This window comes from Scheffersomyces xylosifermentans (assembly GCF_036884685.1).
Source record: "Scheffersomyces xylosifermentans strain CBS 12540 chromosome Unknown RJT20scaffold_6, whole genome shotgun sequence".
Lineage (NCBI taxonomy): Eukaryota > Fungi > Ascomycota > Pichiomycetes > Serinales > Debaryomycetaceae > Scheffersomyces > Scheffersomyces xylosifermentans.
Window position 1 is genome coordinate 417700 of NW_027042944.1, and position 17738 is coordinate 435437.

At 39.8% G+C, this 17738-nt stretch overlaps 5 protein-coding genes across 5 annotated transcripts; 1 reads left to right on the forward strand and 4 right to left on the reverse strand. All coding sequences in view use genetic code 12, as the record gives it.

Moving 5' to 3' along the window:
- Positions 1-429: 429 nt before the first annotated feature.
- Positions 430-1178, reverse strand: RJT20DRAFT_53214 (uncharacterized protein). The gene has a single exon (XM_064920534.1). The coding sequence runs from the start codon at positions 968-970 to the stop codon at positions 539-541; it is 432 nt and encodes a 143-aa protein (XP_064772980.1). The 5' UTR covers positions 971-1178; the 3' UTR covers positions 430-538.
- Positions 1179-1386: 208 nt separating this feature from the next.
- On the forward strand, positions 1387-2229 carry RJT20DRAFT_136066 (uncharacterized protein; the record flags this gene model as incomplete). The annotated part of the gene is made up of 1 exon (XM_064918451.1): positions 1387-2229. The coding sequence occupies one exon, from the start codon at positions 1387-1389 to the stop codon at positions 2227-2229; it is 843 nt and encodes a 280-aa protein (XP_064772981.1).
- Positions 2230-9129: 6900 nt separating this feature from the next.
- On the reverse strand, positions 9130-12360 carry ZCF25 (Zcf25p; the record flags this gene model as incomplete). Its single annotated transcript, XM_064921714.1, has 5 exons — positions 9130-9365; positions 9912-10369; positions 10439-10570; positions 10664-11648; positions 11832-12360. The coding sequence occupies 5 exons, from the start codon at positions 12358-12360 to the stop codon at positions 9130-9132; spliced, it is 2340 nt and encodes a 779-aa protein (XP_064772982.1).
- Positions 12361-13516: 1156 nt separating this feature from the next.
- RJT20DRAFT_129526 (uncharacterized protein) lies at positions 13517-14576 on the reverse strand. Its single transcript, XM_064917523.1, has one exon. It carries the CDS (start codon positions 14080-14082, stop codon positions 13705-13707), a length of 378 nt encoding a protein of 125 aa, XP_064772983.1. The 5' UTR covers positions 14083-14576; the 3' UTR covers positions 13517-13704.
- Positions 14577-15834: 1258 nt separating this feature from the next.
- Positions 15835-17525, reverse strand: RJT20DRAFT_53255 (uncharacterized protein). The gene has a single exon (XM_064920537.1). The coding sequence runs from the start codon at positions 17179-17181 to the stop codon at positions 16252-16254; it is 930 nt and encodes a 309-aa protein (XP_064772984.1). The 5' UTR covers positions 17182-17525; the 3' UTR covers positions 15835-16251.
- Positions 17526-17738: the final 213 nt, after the last annotated feature.

The window sequence follows — 17738 nt, forward strand, 5'->3', positions numbered from 1 at the left end:
TTGGAAATATTAACATGTATGATTACGACTGGAAGTGATGCAAAAAATTGTATATCCGCAAAATAAAAAGAAATGAGGTGCGGAAATTCGTGATGTTTTTCCGAATTCTGGGGTTGAGCGATAGGCATTGTTATGGGTGTTGATTTCAGATTGGTTAGAGATTAAAGACTTCAAGGTGGACAAGACGAATATAATGTCACCACCAGTCCAAATCTCGTCAAGCGAGACAATTAGAATGGATGACGCTTGGGTTAGAAATCCAAATTAGAGGAGATGAATCTTCCTAATAGGGAACCAGGGACGGGGAAGCATATGGTGCGATTGCATTTGATGCACGGGAATATGTTCATTTCAAGTGTTAGGCGGACTACATTGAAAACAATACGCTATGACGCCCGTGTCTACAGCAATTTTGGATTGATATTTAATGTAACATTGTTTTATTTCTATATTTGATTTCCTAAGTTATAAAAAGCTCAAAACCGAACGATGTATCCGTTCTAGAGAAATATTCTCTGTATATCCATAATAGCAACCATTAATTTTCCGTTAAAGCTTCCTTCATTTTCGTAGGATCCAAGTAGACTTGGTAGAACTCCATTTTCGACTTGTCTTCGGAAGAGAATCTAGCAAAAGCGGCCCATTCTGATCTAAGTTCTTTACCATTGGTCAAAGTATAGTCTACATATCCGTTAATCAAATAGTCTTTATCTTCAACGACGGTAGCAACGTTCAATGCTACATGGTGTCTCTTTGTAACATAAGTCCACATGCCATGTCTCATGCCAGCAATAGCATTGGAGCCTTCAAACTTGTTTGATGCCATAATAACCGTGGCCGACTCCACAAAGTAATCCAAATAAGGATCATTTTCCGCAGGAGGTTTCACATCGGAAACCTTGTAAAAGTCGGTAATGAACCGATGCAACTCGGCATTCTTTGCAATGTCGGCAGAGTAAGTAGTCGTCATAACTGATATTGTCTAGGTTAGCCTCCTGCACGTCCTAATTCCCCCAATTATTTCTCTCCGAATTGAAGCAATTCTCTCTGGTAATATATATTATCCACAACGGAAAACGCTTCATACTCTTTCTAATTCGGTACTTCCGCTCTTTTTGTGGGGAGGAAAAATTCCCGAGAAAATGCGGATAAACAAATTTCACCATGCATATCCGCTTTTTGACCCTGACCCATTGGGATGATAATGGCATGTTCATTGATGTGGAAAGGGCTATTGTAGGTTTAGTGATCGCTGTATTATATTTTATATATGCCCGGTGTTCTGTGCAATGACGCAGCTTAAAGTTTGTTAATTGTTAAAGTGAAATTTTCCAAAATTTGTTATTCTTCTTTATCCAAACTGTTCTATTTACAATACGTTTAGTTATGCCTAGTTTATCTGATTATAGTTCCAAGGGTCAATTCTATACCATATTGAGTCCAGAAGACGGACAATCCAAGAAGGACAATCTAGTGATAGTTTTTCTTCATGGTTTAGGCTCTTCGCTGAGTTTTCATTATCCAGTGGCTGTAAAATTGGCCAATGAGTATACCTGTTTGCTTTTAGATCATGAGGGAGCTGCAAATTCGAAGTTAAACAGAAGCACATTGACATTGGAAGATTTGAGTAGTAACTTAGAAGATGTCCTCAAAGAAACTGGCCTCGATAAGAAAGAAATAATTCTTGCTGGTCATTCTATGTCAGGAATGCTCATTAATTATATCAACATATACGATTCCGATAAGTTCAACATTGTAGCCAATGTGTTGATTTGTCCTGTTCATCCAGTGCCACAAGCATCTGATATATTCCAAAAAAGAATTGATCTGTTGGAAGGGGCCAAGTCATTGCTGCAGTTTGCCAACCTGTTACCTCTGGCAGCTACTGGTTCAAAGTGTGATAATTTGAAAAAGGCTTTTATTAGGCAGTTGATTCTAAGTCAGACCGTGGATGGATATGTTGCCAACTGTAGAGCTATTATTAGTGGTGGAACATACGACTTGGCAAACAAGTATAGTTTAATCAAGAAACCAACATTAATCATTTGTGGTGAAGAAGATAAGACTTCCCCTTGGAAAGGAGGAGTCGAAATCATCGATAAAGGTATTCAGAACACTCGTGTAGCAGAGATTTCAGGTGTTGGTCATTGGCTTGTTATTGAAGCACCGGAAGAGACATTCAAGATTGTCTCTGAATTTATCAAGGAGTTTTTCACGGAACAGAAATAGAATTAGTAAATTAGTACAAGCCATGATTCGAATGCATGATAAAATAGGAAGTAGACACCACTGAATTGTAGACAAAGTGTGAAAGTGAAGAATTAGACAAAGTCGTTGTCACTGGAATTAGGTGTAGAAAGTGTCATTTCTTATCTCTGTGATATTTGCAAAAAAGGGGGCCAAGGTTATATATGTATACCAACCAGTGAATGTGAGTTCTGTGGTAGATAGTTTAGTTGACAATAAGAAATTCTGTCATAATTTCCATCATCTTCGCTAGAAAACAAGGCTAACCATCTTCTTAATGAATTTCTTCCTAATACGGCCGTGTCCTGATCCATTTTCTTCTGGTTTCCATAATTACCCTCCACATCTAACTAGGATCTTTATACAATGTATTCTTTAATCGTAACTTTCAGCATAAATTGCCAACTATAACTGATACTCCAATCAACTAGCCGAGGATAGCCATGTGAAACTCCGTAGATCTTGAAGCAGGCGTTGGAATCCTTCGTAAATTGCAGCCGAATCAAAGTCCGAAAACTTCATCTTTGGGAATGGTTCCTCCGAAAGTCGAGTTAATCCGGATCTGCTTGTCATAAAGTCCCCAATGTTGGCGCATTCTTGGTAATCGACCTAAGATGTCGTAGTTTATGAACCCCTTGATGTTCATTGTTTTCCTCCGTATTTCGTACCTTGCCGTTGTTCGCTTAATGTGTGCCCTTGCAGCATAAATCTATCCAGTTTCCTTCGTTTTCTCTGCCAACGCAGATCCTTTTTATACATTTCTCTCGGCATATGAGCTCATCACTTTTGCAGATCAATCATGACACATCAAAGATTCTTTTCGATATAGAAGAATTGCATCATAGCCAACTCGTTGGTTCATCTTTATAATACTCTTCATCATTAGCAATACATGCTCTGACCGCACCAATGGTGTGTCACCCCACAAATGTTCTTTAAGGAATGATCGTCTTTTGAAAAATATAAATATCCTTAAAATACCTACCACAGTTGCTGGAAACCATTCTCTTCTATGTACTTCTGATCAAAACAAGCACCTTCAAGTCTGTATCTCTTTTCAATCGTTTGCTTTAGATCAAATCTATACACTAGTACGGGCTAACTTAACCATACCGCCAATCCTTTTGCTCGTCTCATCTCCTCTCCAGAGTCTCCAATCTTATCACCTCTTGATCCCACAAAATATGCCAAACTACGACTAATCAACAACGATTAGCTCATTTCGTCGCTAATCTGGCAGCTGCTCGCTCCTCGTATACTGCCGATGCTTACTCCAGTAACTAGTCAACTAGCCGACGATCTCTATTCGTTTCAAGATCGGCATGCCGCGTAATTTAAAAACGAATGCCGTTTACACTGCGAAGAACAGGATTGCTAGGGTTTATTGTTTGATAGCAAGTCAAAGATAGTATTGATTATCGCAATGCAGTGACAATGGAGTGCCATGCTGCAAATTGACGATACGCTGCAATTAATTCTCAATACAATTATTCTTAACAATATCAACCATGGAAACTAACCAAATGCGGACAAGTCTTGGTACGGGGAAGTCTGTTATTCTCCGACACCGGAGCAGGTTCGTATTAGTTCTCGAGACGGTTGTTAAATACATACCGGCTGAAGTATTGATGAAGTCGAGTTTGACGTTTTTTGATGGTTCTGAGCATTTCTTGTGGGGTAGCAGATACCATATCTGACGACAGAACCGTCTCCATTAATTAACTGAGAGATCCTTTCATGTTTTGGGACAAAACCATATTCTTGAACAAAGTTGTCTTCCAGTGGAAACTTTCTCTATTCAAAAATTGGGATCTTTTTCAATTCATAGTACTATTTCAACCGTTTGAAGCATTCATGAAGATTGAAACTTGCCAATAGGCATTAAAATCATTCACTTCGAAGAGTTATAAGGAAACTTGACCTCTCTTTATTCCAATTCCAGATTTTTTGTTCAATGATCACCCCCAACACTTCTTCCCTGAAACCATTTTAGAGGATTTTTCACAATAAACAGAGACTAGTATTTGATACCCTAATTAACAAGGAATCTCGTGAAAGAAAACCAGCCGTCCCAGTGAAAGAGAGGGGAGCTTTTGCTAGAAGTTGACCAAGATAGCTTGTATTAATGGAGTTGTAATACTTTTTAACACAGTGGACGTGATGTTCAGCGGTAAAATTTATCTTCCATTTAAAAGGGTCCCCCTGGAGGTATAGCACTTCGACACTGTCGTATCAATTATTTTAAAGGCTATGAAGGTTTGGATGGATTTGCTGTAATGATTTCCATGGTCTGGTGGTAGAACTCTTGAAGAATGGAATGCTTGTTTTTTGAGCTCTCGTTGAAGGAGAAGATCAGCTGGCGACAGAGCTAATTAGCAAGGAACAGGGGAAATTATCAACTATTATGACATCTAATTCGGAATAAGAGAAAGGAATTAAGAATAATATAAATGGTGAAAATGATGAAACATGCAAAAAGAAGACATAGTCATTTGAAAGAGAATAGAGACAAGGAGCAAATAATCCAGCAGCAAGAAGTACCAATGAATTTACCAATTATTTAGCTAATTCATTAATGATGGCTATTACAATATTCCGAACATCTTACTGTTCCCAAGCAATAAGAACTTCACATTTGTTTTTATAATGTTGAATAATGAACGTCTCCTTCAAGAAAAGAATTTTAGTAAATTCTTCCTATCCATACACTAACCAGGACTCCAATTCTCCCGATAAAATTAAGACAAATTCCTTGATTGATATCATTTGTGAATCCTTGATTATTTGTAACTCAAATATCCATTATTTCATTCTTGAAGAAGCCATAGAATTAATGTCAGGATATTGCAATTAAAAGAATAGGACATTGCTGGATGAAACTGAATAAAATCAACAGTTGCAATATTTACCATCCAAAGCTATCAATAGCAACAATAATTACTACGGTAGGTGATTTCAAGAATAAAATACATCAGGTACCGTCAATATTAATTCTAATACTACTACTGACATTTACAATAAAATACGGATTCAATTCCACTGAATCACACCACCTAAATTTTTTCAATTCTAATGCAACCAGCTTGCTCCTATCAATTTACCCACACAGTGGCTACCAGAGCCCCTACTAATAACTATCAATTACCACGACTACTGCAAATTCCAATTTCACCAACATTAAACCCACGCTTCCAAAAGAGGTAATACAAAGCTGCAGTCGTCCGTAGCCAATGCTTAGATTATTCCTAATTTATTTTTTTTTTTTTGAACAGGCTTTGGTATTTTAAATTAATCACCACCAGTACTTCGTACGATTGGTTGTATGTTAGGGGAACAGCTTCCCAGGTTATATACCACTATTGTGATTTGTCGTCATTTGAAAAATAATGTGGTAAAATAATTCGGTGGTGCTATAATAACCTCTTAGCTCGCCAGCTTGCACCCCATGCTAAGGTTATTCGTATAGTCGAAAATGCTAGTCTTTACTCCCCTTAATAATATCATTTTAACTCTGTGTAAATATTAAATAGCTTCTTTTAATTCAATTATTGACATTCCCACCTAGAGTACTTTCGAGGAGGAATTGTGCTCAGGAACTACCTTTTGCAGTTATATCAAGTATTATTCCTGTCGTCTCTGTATTATTTTACCCATTTTTCAATGTAGCCTTCATTGTTATGCCGATTTTATTATTACCTGCCCAATCCCCTCTGCATCACCGTCCTGCAATTATACAAAGATTGCATTATACCATATGTGTTCAATATGTTCGATCTAAAACTCTACTGCTGTGCAGTTAGACACTCGCGATTGGTACTGACTGACGTCACCGTAGTTACCACCTAATTAATGGGTGAGTCCTCCAATTCGCCAAGTCTCCGTCTGTGAATTTTGCCTAATCTCCCCCTAAATTTCAGATGGACGACATTGCCTAAACTGTGTGCCTTGGAATCTTTTACCGAATGACCCTGACTGGCCCACATAGGTGGCATAGCTTGCGCATGGGCTTGAAGCAACAATGGTGTTGGAATTTTGGGCCGTTTCAATAAGTTGCCGACTCGTTAACCCCATGTCTGGGAATCGAACCCCATTAATGGGGATGTCGAAAATGTAGGTTGTTGTCGTATCCTTGTTTTCTATTTTATTGGGGGGCATTGTTCTATTTTAGGAGTGATTTGGGCAATATCTTCAGCTTCTTGTTGAAGTTAAGGTGGATACTGTTCCAACTCTTGTAGATATCATTCTTTATCTCTATACCCAACTCTAGCACCGAACTAATCCATAGCAAACCAAATCAGCTCGAAATGATCCAGCTTTGATCCTCTTACTGTGCTTCAGCCCGCCGCCTCCATTTGAACTAAATGGAATTCGAAACCCCCACCAACTTTGGGCAAGCGATGTCCCTTCGACGATCTACGAATTTGAGTTCCATTTATAAGGTGTCGCTTTACATTTGGCCTAAAATTCCTGCCTCTGTAGCCATTAAATCCCTGTGGAGCATGGGAACAGGCGTTTGACATGAATGGTTCCGGGGTTTGCTTGTGCTTTTAGTCTACTATGTGTGCAGAGTTTAATTCTTGGTCTTAAGGGGTCTGCTGATCCTTTCATCGGAAACCGCCGGTGCCTAAGTCCTAAAGATATGGTTCCAGCCAAATCATGTTTGGGCTCTAACTACTGGGTGGAAAGAGGGTGGCCATTAAGATGAGTAGCCGTTCTAACCAAGACTCTAAGTACTGGAGTAAGATTTCAGTTTGAATAATTTTGAATGGGTTGCGTTGGAAAAGGGAAGAAAATGGGAAGCTTTCAACATTACTTTCTTGGCTTCTTCTTTAATTTGAGTTGTTTGGTCTTTCATTTCTTCCATTAAAACTTAATCATTTATGACTCTTTATCCATAATTTATTCATTATTCATAATTCATAATTCATTATTCATAGTTCCTTTCTACTCGTTCAAAATGAATTCAAAACTGTTCACCAATCAATACTTAAAGTATTGCTTCAACGTGTGATTCATTGTTATTAATTAGCAAATGACTGGGATCATCAACATTAATACTACTAATAAATTGCTCCAAATTTTCATTAATTTGCTCTGCTTTCTTTTCTCTCTTGTTATTCTTGTTATTTATTTCAGAATGGTTTGAAGATTCTCTATAGATTGTTTGATAAACATTCCGTCATTGGCTGGTGTTGGTTCAATCCTTTGGTTGGTTAGAAGAAATTTGCTGTGTTTGTTCATTTTGTTACCAGTCACATTTCGTGGGTGATGAAAGCAAAAGTCATTTTCATAGTTAAAGATGATAATTAAATCCAATTCTTCAGAAAGGTCTAGTCAAGATGTGTCTATTCGTTGAAAGCACAAGAATACTTCTTCTGAGATGAAAACAACACAAGAAATGGCACTAAACTAACGATGAAGTCAACGGTTAAATATTCCATCACATTCAGAATCATCAATAAAAAGAGAAAGAAACTATTAAATAAATCATTCAATCACCAAAAAACCAAAGAAGTGGCATGTCCAAATGAAAAGTCCAAATGAAAAGTCCCATTGAAAAGTTCTAAGAAAAGCTCTATGAAAAGCTCTATGAAAAGCTCTATGAAAAGTTGAATCCTCTTCCACAGTCTTGCATACTACTCCTTATTGGTGACAATGCCTGAATGACCACACGCTCCCCTTACAGTTGACTAGTTGTGTCAAATGAATGAAAAATCTTATGATGACTGGTGATATGTAATGAAAACTTCGACATTGAATATTCTATGAACCGTATATCAGAGTGACTGAACAATATGGAGATGGTTCAGGGCTAATAACATCCAGGAAGTGAAAAACTCTGTGGGGGGATGATAATTTAGTAGTAACGAACTTGGATATCAATGACAAAATGGACTATCAAAAGCGGTGAAAAATCTTCAATGGTTGACATTCTTCCGTGAACAAAGTGTTTCTTGGAGATGAAGAATCACGAATAATATTCTCTCCATGAATTGGAATGGATAATGATGTACTATTCGATGGACAACAAACTGACATCTTCCATCGGAGTTTTAATTTAAACGGAAGAACTTGAACAGTGTATCGTAACCATTCGAAACCCTGTTCCTCCAGTGGCTCATAATTATATTATTAACAAATATCCGTGATTCTTCTCCAACCAATGAAAATTCTCAAAGTAATCAGGGCACCATGGTATAGATAATATCTGTGTTATTGTTATTGATATTCTCCGTATAATCCTTGGAATGACATTTTCAAATGGAGAATTTCTTCATTACGTCGGACTTTCTATGATAGTCCAAGAACTCCACAGGATGGAGTTTTCTTGATCAACACAAATTATTGTTGTAAATGGAGAACGGTGAAAATTTTATGGCCCTTGTTCATTCTTGTCGATATTCTCTTTGTTCTTTAGTTGATGGTTATTGGTAGTTAACAAATGGATCATGGAGTTTCATTCATTGAATGAGTAAGATTAAAGATAGAATAGAAGATTCAACAGATTTCTGACTTCTTCATTTAGATTCATCAGGTTAATAAGAAGAATAAAGAAGTCAAGAAGAAGAACAAAGTAAAGAAGAATCAATTTTCAAGAGTAAGCTACTTTCCTAAAGATATCTCAAAATATTTCAAATCTGACGACTTTCTAATGATTATTAAAATTAAACCAATTAAGCCATCCTTCGTATATTTATTGGATTTCAGTATCCCACAATTAGCCTTCACTGATCTTTGAAATTGCAAACTAGTCTTCTTGCCTTGTCTTCTTGTTATGATTATTCTTCTCTACGATGATTCCTTCTTATTACAATTCAATGATGGCCTACACTTCATTCTCTTCACACTATCCAAGTATTCATATTATTACAAGTAAAGCAACTATATATTCCCATCAAACAAGATATCGTTTGTTCCCATGTTATACATGAACGCATCCAACGGCTCACCGCTTGACGAAGACGTTGTCGACTGGGTAGCAAACTCCTCATTTGTTTTCGTCGGTGCTGCCACCGAAGGGACAAAGAATTGCTGGAAATTCATGAACAGCTCTAAGTCAGTATTCATGCTCAACGAGTTGGCAAATCCTGTAGGAGTATTTGTACCGTCATTGGCACCTCCAAGCGTCCCCGAGAAGTCATGGCTGGTAGTATTAGTATTATTAGTGCTATTATTAGTATTATTAGTGATGTCTTTGGTTGTACCTGCAATCGTAGACGAGTTTGTAATGTTACTAGCAGCTCGGTTGCCACCAAGGATGGCATTGTTGGAATTATTGTCATCTTGAATTATGTCGTCGTCATTTCTAGATGGACGATTTTTAGTATTATGACTGATGCTTTGATCTTTATCATTTCTGTTGGATCCAGCAGTTCCCGTGGGGTTGTTTCTACCATAGACGCTGATAAGTCCACCGTCGCTTTCATTACGTTCATGGATGTTGGTCCTGCTATCGGTATTATCACTGTCGATCATCTTTATAACCGCCGATCCAGAAGCCATAGCCGTCGATCTTGCGCTGTCGCTAATATGTACAGCGGCTAAGTTATTCCTCGATAAGCCCTGCCGTTGCAGCTGCTGCTGAACATTAGTTTGCTGTACCGCGCTTAAGTGGTAGGTTTCATTGCTGGTGGAATGCATGTTGATGTTATTGTTGTTGATACTATTATCACGATTATTGTGATGGATGACATTGGGTGAAACGATCATATTATCCATATCGCCAAATGCCGCTTTAAGGGATCTCTGCATCTTTCCCACGATCTTGTAGAACCGATGCAGGGTAGCGTTTATAGCTCCATAGAACAGAAGAATAGCCTTGGCAGTATTTAATGTATCCATGAGTAAGGCAATATTATACTCGTCTTCGAAAGAAGGATCCATTTTTCTATGCATTATCAGAAGCCCAAGAATGAGGGATGCCATGAAACAACAATTGACGGTGGTGTACAGTTCTATACGCTGAGAATGTCTATCTGTGTATAATTGAACAAGCTGGATAGTAAGGACAGACGCTTTCACACTTGCACGACAGAAATTAATCATTGTGACTTCGTGTTTGTTTCTTCTCGACGACGTAGATGACGTAGTTTCATTTCTGGTTGACCCGTTGATGGTATTACTGGAGTTGTTGGAATTGTTTTTGTTTATGTGGGAGTTGATCTCATTGTTAATGTTGTTTCGGCGGAACGCTATGTACATGAAGAAGGGCTTGCTCAAAAGAATAATTCCATAAAGCTGCAGGATATGAAGAAGCAAGAGTGCAAAGTTGTCCAGACCCATTTCTCTTCGTGGAAAGCGTTCGCTTCGATCGTCCTGGCCCCTATAACGATGGAGTTCTTGCTCTGGGTAATTCTGGGGATTTTTCTCTGCCGAATCCGGATCATTTTCCGGCGAATGGAGTAATCTGTCTAACTGTAGCTCTTTAGGAAGGTTGATGGACCATAACTTTAACTCAATGGCTAATTTCTCTGCTCTCGCTGGGTCGATGATTCCGTCAAGGTAGAAATTTTGAACGATTTTTCCATTGATTTTACAGACTTTTGCGATTTCAATGAGACAATGGATGTTTTTGTCATGATTGATCTTGTCCTCGTACTCTAATAGGTCATCACTTTTGAAATCGTCCCAATCGTAGTCGCCAATCAACAAGGGACGGCCTAACAAAATTGAAGAAATTCTGTCGCAGACGTATAAAGACCGCCAGAGCTTTCTCCGATGCATTATATATTCCTTGTCTCTAAAAGACTCATTGATGAACTTTCTGTGCAATCCTAATGCTTGTGCGTTTCTAATAGCGGTTCCAAGCATAATCCATGACGTTGACCGCTTCGATGTCGATTGATAATAGAAATAGATCAAGAAATATGCCTCCGAAAGCCAAAGTTTTCCGTCATCAACGGTATTTCTCATCAAATTGCATCCACTTTCAAAGAAGGCAAGTGAATTGATTTGCAGGGACTCGAGGTCTTCTATTAAAAAGCTTTTTGAAGTTTCGGCATACAATAATCCTAGAGCTAGGACCAAATGTAGCAAAACCAACTTTTCCGCTCTCGCTCTAATGGGGTTGTCATAGATATAATCCACAATATGCTCTTTAAAGTGTCTCATGTTGAAGATATACCATGTTGAATTAACGTTGGACTCAAAGAACTTCACAAGTATATTACAGTGCTCTCTCTTGGGGAGTTGGACGGGAATTCCATTCTTTATCTTTCCTGGTTCGTCTATGATGTTAATTCCCTGGGGATCTGATGTGAATTCACAATCACCTATGGTGCTGAGGAAGATATTACGGCATTCAAAGAGTAGGGAGAGAGGGCTGCTCTCACCAATGTAACGCAAATTTCCGGCAGAATCAAAGAGGAGTCTTGAACTCTTACCTTGATTATTGGAGAGGCCTGTAGCTGGAACAACAGTAGCAGAAGACACAGATGCCGATTTCTCTGATTTTCTTGAAGACGTAGAAGCTGAAAAAGATGGCTTTTTTGAACTAAATGATGCAGTAGGAGAAATGCTGACACTTTCTTTAGGTATCACGGGCTTGTGTGATATTGGGTCTACTTCCATATCGTCATCGTCACCACGAAGAGTCGTTGTTTCTTCCAAGTGATCTACGATCTCTTCATTTTCTTCGTCGTTATCATTATCGTCGATCTCTATATCGTCGGCACCGTCTTCGATTTCTCCGAGGGGAAACAGAAGTAATGGCTGAAGACTTTTTGGTATATATGCTCCTTTGGCAGAGCCAATCGAGTTAGATCTGCCCAATGATATGCTACTCTCTTTTTCGTGCATTGCCACGGATGAGCTAGTGTTTGCTACAAGCCCCGAGTTGCTGCCGGCAACAACTGAAAGTACTACAGTGTCGGTACTACCAGACAACGAATCAGAACGCTTGCTCTTAACTCCTTTGGTAGTACGACGGTCAACAATGCTGAATTTGCATTCAATCTTCTTCTTGGAGCAAAGAGCACAGGGAGAGCATCCCGAACACTTGTATTTTCGTTTCTTGCAATAGTCACAAGCCTTAGTGACCTTCTTCCGTCGCTCTGGCGCTGCCAGAGCGGCTCCACCAGCGCTGGTGACGGAGCTTTTGCGTTTCGGTTCCATTGGACGAACTTTTCTAGAGTTTGTGGTTCAATCGGGCTGATTTGGAGCTTTCTTTTCGTGAACAAACTGGGAGAAACTGTCGAATTCGATGGTTATACGGGCATAATATGGGGCCGACTAGTGAGAACCAGCGAAGTTTACGGTAGTTTGGCCGACGCTTGGGGCCTGAGGGGGGGTGTCGAACGGGGAGAAAAAACCAACACTCCAGCGATAACTCGTCTACCAACGGCTTGCCACTACTCTTACACTGTCACTTCCAGGAAGAAGAAAGTGTTGTAAAACTAAAACAACTATGGATTTCGATTTCGATTTTGGGTTCTGGCAAAGAAATGAAGAAAAAAAAAAAGGTTTTTGGAATTAAAAATAAAAATAAAATTAAGAGTGGAAGTAGAAATAAAAAAAAAAACGCCTGCTGTTGGTGGTAGAAAATAATGGGAGGACAACAGGAGGAAAAAATGGCATTAGTGAGGAGAGGAGGTAGAGAGAGAGAGAGAGGGTAGGGCATATGTATGGGTCTAAGGAAAACTTTTACGGGAGGAAGAGGAGAGAAGTTTAGCGGAGGAGAAAACGGAAGATGGCGGTGGAATTCAGGGTTGGGACGAGCAAGGGGGGCATGGGGGCTGGCGGGAAGACTAGGAATTAACCAAAACTGTTGGTGTTGAGGGAGGGCGAAAAAGCAGGGTATTTTGTAAAAAATAAAAGTGATGGTGAGAATGACGGTTACGGTAGAGGGTACGGGTCAGAGATTGTGTCTGGTGACCGAAGACTGGTGGCTTGTGGAAGGACGCTAGTGAGCACGAAAACATTTTGGTTAAGGCCAATGTATAGATAGCAGCAATGAATAAAAATTAAAATGCCATGGAAACGGCATACGTGTTAGGGGAACACGTATTAGGAAGTTCTAGACATTGGAGTGCTGATGGAATAGAATTCGATAACTGTAATAAAATTAGGTTTGGAAAATATCGCCATTAATACTAATGCCAGCATGAAGTTTAATCAGACATCCTGAGAAACCCTAACAATAGAAGAATTAACTTTAAACGCCAGCAGTACCGTACATTACCACCAACATTAGCATACATAAACACCCATCCACATCCACAGTAACATAATAATATTATTAAGTTTCGTAATAATATTATTACCACCACTACGGTAATATCTACAATGAGGGCAAGAAATGCCAAACACCAAGATAATAATCACAGGTATAATGGCAAGAACTGAATAATATTAACGCAAAGACTGCGGAATTGCAGGAAAGCCAGAAAATATTATTAGCTGGAAGAAACAAATCAGGTTGATAAATATAGAAAAATATCCATCATAATGGGAATGTCCTCAAAAAACATCAGAAACTCCATCAGTGATAAGAACAACAAGCAGAAGAAGAATAATAACAATAATGCTCAGTGGAATAATAATAATAATCCCGATAGAACGACTTACGCACAGTGTGTCGTGCACACCCAATTTACCTCCGATTAAGGTTGCGCTATGCACTGTGGTCGCAACATCACTTAATGCAAATGACGGTGTAGAAGCGTCTACATTGTAAGGAAGAAACTTATGATGTTGCAATGTAATTCGTTCCTTCGGTTGAAGGTAAGGAGAAACGGTAAGCGGCCACAAGAAAAACCATGCTACCACAAAAAATTTCTCAAGTACTCTAAAATATGAGAAAAGGGGAGACATGGTGGTTTGCTCACTAGATCTCATCACGACTTGCACTCCAGCACATAAAAACGGAACTGCTGTTACACTATTGCTATAGATGGTCAAATCTTGGTCAAGACCAAACTTAGCCAAAAATGTAGTACGTATAGGCCATAATCACACTAACTCACATTTACGATCCTTTTTGGCGGCACCAAAGAGCAAATGGACGCCAACAATCCCTGCAAAAACAGATTAGGTGGTAAATACATAATCAGATGGCCATGAGGAGAGCCTCCCGATGACAAACCAATAACAAACCTTGTTTGTCACGGACTCCGCCAGCCATGCACCACTGCCTGAAACAACCTTACATCAACATTCTCAACCTCTCCTACATGAAAAAATCATTCTCCATACTATCACCAGGACCAACCCTCATTCCATTCACAACTACTGGTTTTCACCCACTTTAATGCCCACCAGACCAGCCTACCCTAAATTGAACTAAAATTGTATTTGTCTAATTCCCACAGCACTCTCTGTAGCAACTAAGCACTCTCCCCTCAAAAGCCCCCCCCCCCCCTCCCCCCCAATATTTCTCTAACATCGTTGTCACTACTTTTCATATTCACTGATTACATCGGGCCAATTGCCCTTAATGACCTCCCCCAAAATGCCATACCATCAGTTGTGTTCCATCACTGCGAGATACCCTCTACGCACACGGTGTAGTCAACCGCAAATCCGCCGCAAATCCACCATATGCAAGGGCCTCTGTCTCCTCATCGCCATGGTTAATGCTAAACCCTGGTGCGAACTGTGTCCACCGTAGAGGTCGTCATGCTTCATCCCCACTCCACAGCCTCACGTTCACAGTGTCACAATCACCAGATGATAGAGCCGTGACGACGCCTTGTTCCGCGGTAACAAACTGTTTATCAAACGGATATCATCCTGTCTTCTCCTCTGTGCCCCAGAGCGGCGGGCAGGTACAGATGTTAGTTGGACATGGAGAGGACTGTATGGGGCTGTTCGAAACGACAGTATCCGTGGTGGTTGGGTAAGAGGATAGAATAGAGAAGAGAAGGAGAAGCAATTGGTATGTGGAGGGCTTTAGGAGATTTGTACTTATTAAAAGAGCTTCTACAAAAAAAACGAGTCTCTTCTTCTGTTAACTCTCTGAAATCCGTTTCTCTCAAACTTGTGGCTAGTGTATTGGTGGCTAGAGTCCCCCACCAGCTCGAGTTATGAAACATGGCCCTGTCTTTTCTTCTGCAAATTCCAACCGATTCCAACTTGGAATCAGTGTGATGCAAAGAGAGGAGACCTCTGGAATAGCACACAATGCGTACTGTAACGTGTAGATTATTGCAGCAGCCGACCCAGGTAAATTCATGTTAAGCCCGGTATTATGTGCAACGATGGCTCTAATTAATGGTCTTTCTCCGCCACGGCCTGTTACTGGTTCAAATAACCACGGCGTGTTCGTGTTGGTACTGTCTGTACGCTTCGAAATACTGTTTTCAGTTGGGTTATCGCTTAACAAATTTGGCTATCAATGCAACCTCCAAATACTAGGACGGTTAAAGGTTACATCAAAACCTTGCTAGAAGCTGGAATGCCCACTCTCACTGCATGGATGCGTGTCTTCTTGGCGTCATCGCTGTAGACGACTGTTCCAGTGTACTATTTCTGAATTATACTTCAGCAAGTTTTTTTGCATTGTAGTTGTTAATATTATTATTATTGGTAATGTCGTTGCCGTGGTCGTTTCTTCTTGTATCTCTATAAAATCGCCTGTTTTGGTCGTTTGGCCCTGGAACTAGTCCGATGGAACTAGCATTTCACCCAAAACTACATGGGTCTTCACTCTAGTCTAGCAGATGCAGATTAACCAGGCGTGCTATGGGTTTAAGGTTTAGCCAGTTTCAACGTAAACAATTTTTACAATTAGAATTTCAGGCGTCGTTTATTCAAGATTCATAATTATAGTTTTAAAGAAAAGAGGAAAAGTACGGGCTAAACTGTGCTTGTCTATCCTCTGAGAGTACAAGGGAGAGATAATACACTAAAATCCAAAAATTACGGGTGGATTTCGATTCGATGGCTTCAATCTTGTCACTTTTTCATTGGCTAGTCATTATTTAAATATTTAGTAATAGTAGAGATGCAGTTGGTTGTGATTAAATACAAATTCCACATGAACTTCGTCTCGTCTTACATGATTGCTTAAGCACTCAGTAATCTGGCGGACAAATCCTTCTCGACTTCAGCCTGCTGGTCAAGAACCCTCTGACGAGTCTTCTGGACTTCTTCCTCCAAAGTCAATACGATGTCGTAGTCCAATCTGTTTGTAACTCCCTTCTTAGCAAACTCTGGAACGTCACCAAGTGGCTTGAAGTCCACAATGATGTCTTCCTTAACAGCAAACACCGAGTCGTCCTTGGTGTACTTACAGTCACGGTCGTAGATTTGAGTAATCAAAGTGTGGAAAGTTGGGTGACTGACTCTCCAGTGAATGTGTCCAGGTCTCATTGGGTGTCTGTCCATGATCTGCAACAAATCACCGGCTGGACCGTCGTAAGGAATTGGGTAGGCAGTTGGTCTCAAGCCGACGAATGAGTACTTTCCTTCATCATCAGCGAAGAATGTACCTCTCAAGTTGTACTCCGGTTGATCAGGATCTTGTTGTTCATACAATCCGTTAGGAGCACAATGCCACACTTCGAGCTTAGCACCCTTCAATGGGTTTCCCTTGGTGTCAGTGACCCTACCGGTAACTAAGGTCTTCTCTCCACCAACTTCCTTTTGAATGATGGATTCACCGTTCTTGTAAACTGGAGAGTTGTCACGGTAGAATGGACCAATAATAGCAGAAGAAGTGTGACCCTTGGTGTCAGCAGCATGGGTAATAGTGTCAACCAAAGCTTCCAATCCTAACACATCAGAAACTAAGATACCTTCGTTTCTTTTCTCGTCAGAGATTTGACCAATACGGTTGATGAAGTTAACACCCCACATCCATTCGTCAACAGTGATTTGGTTTTCTCTGGTGAAATCATGGATGTGCTGGATCAAGGAACCAAGCACACGACGGGACTTTTGGGTGGACTTTGGTCCGAATGAGGTCTTAACGTGGTCTGTGAATTCTTGGGACATGGTGAAAATTTGCAATACTTTGGATTTCCGTTTAAATAACTAGGCTGAACTATAGAGTTGATGAACCTAGTAGATATGATATCTGATGAGTAAAACAATGGAAGTCAAGTTTCGAGGTACTTCACCTTCTCTTATATACTCATCGGTCCCATAAGAACCCCAGACTCTTCCATATACTTTTTCTTCATGGTACCCCACTAGTCTTCTCATACCGAAATTTTGGATGAGGGAGGTTGCATATTTCCGTTTTCCGAAACAGGCGATCCCGCTTTTTCATGCATGCAAGCACATTTTTGCAGTTCATTTTCAGTCATTATCCGCATAATATTTCTCTCAATAATAATATTATTATTATTTGGATTGTAAAAGAGGTAATATTATTTTGACGGCTTTTGATTTGAGCAAACCTTGTCCTATAACGTTCGTTATAGGTGGGATATGATAGACAATCAACTATATTGGTCGTCTGGGCAGCTAAGTGGTGGTGATGGCTAAAATATTCTTTTGTGTCTATTTTTTTTTGCTTTTTTCCACTGACACTTGGTGGGAACCAGGAT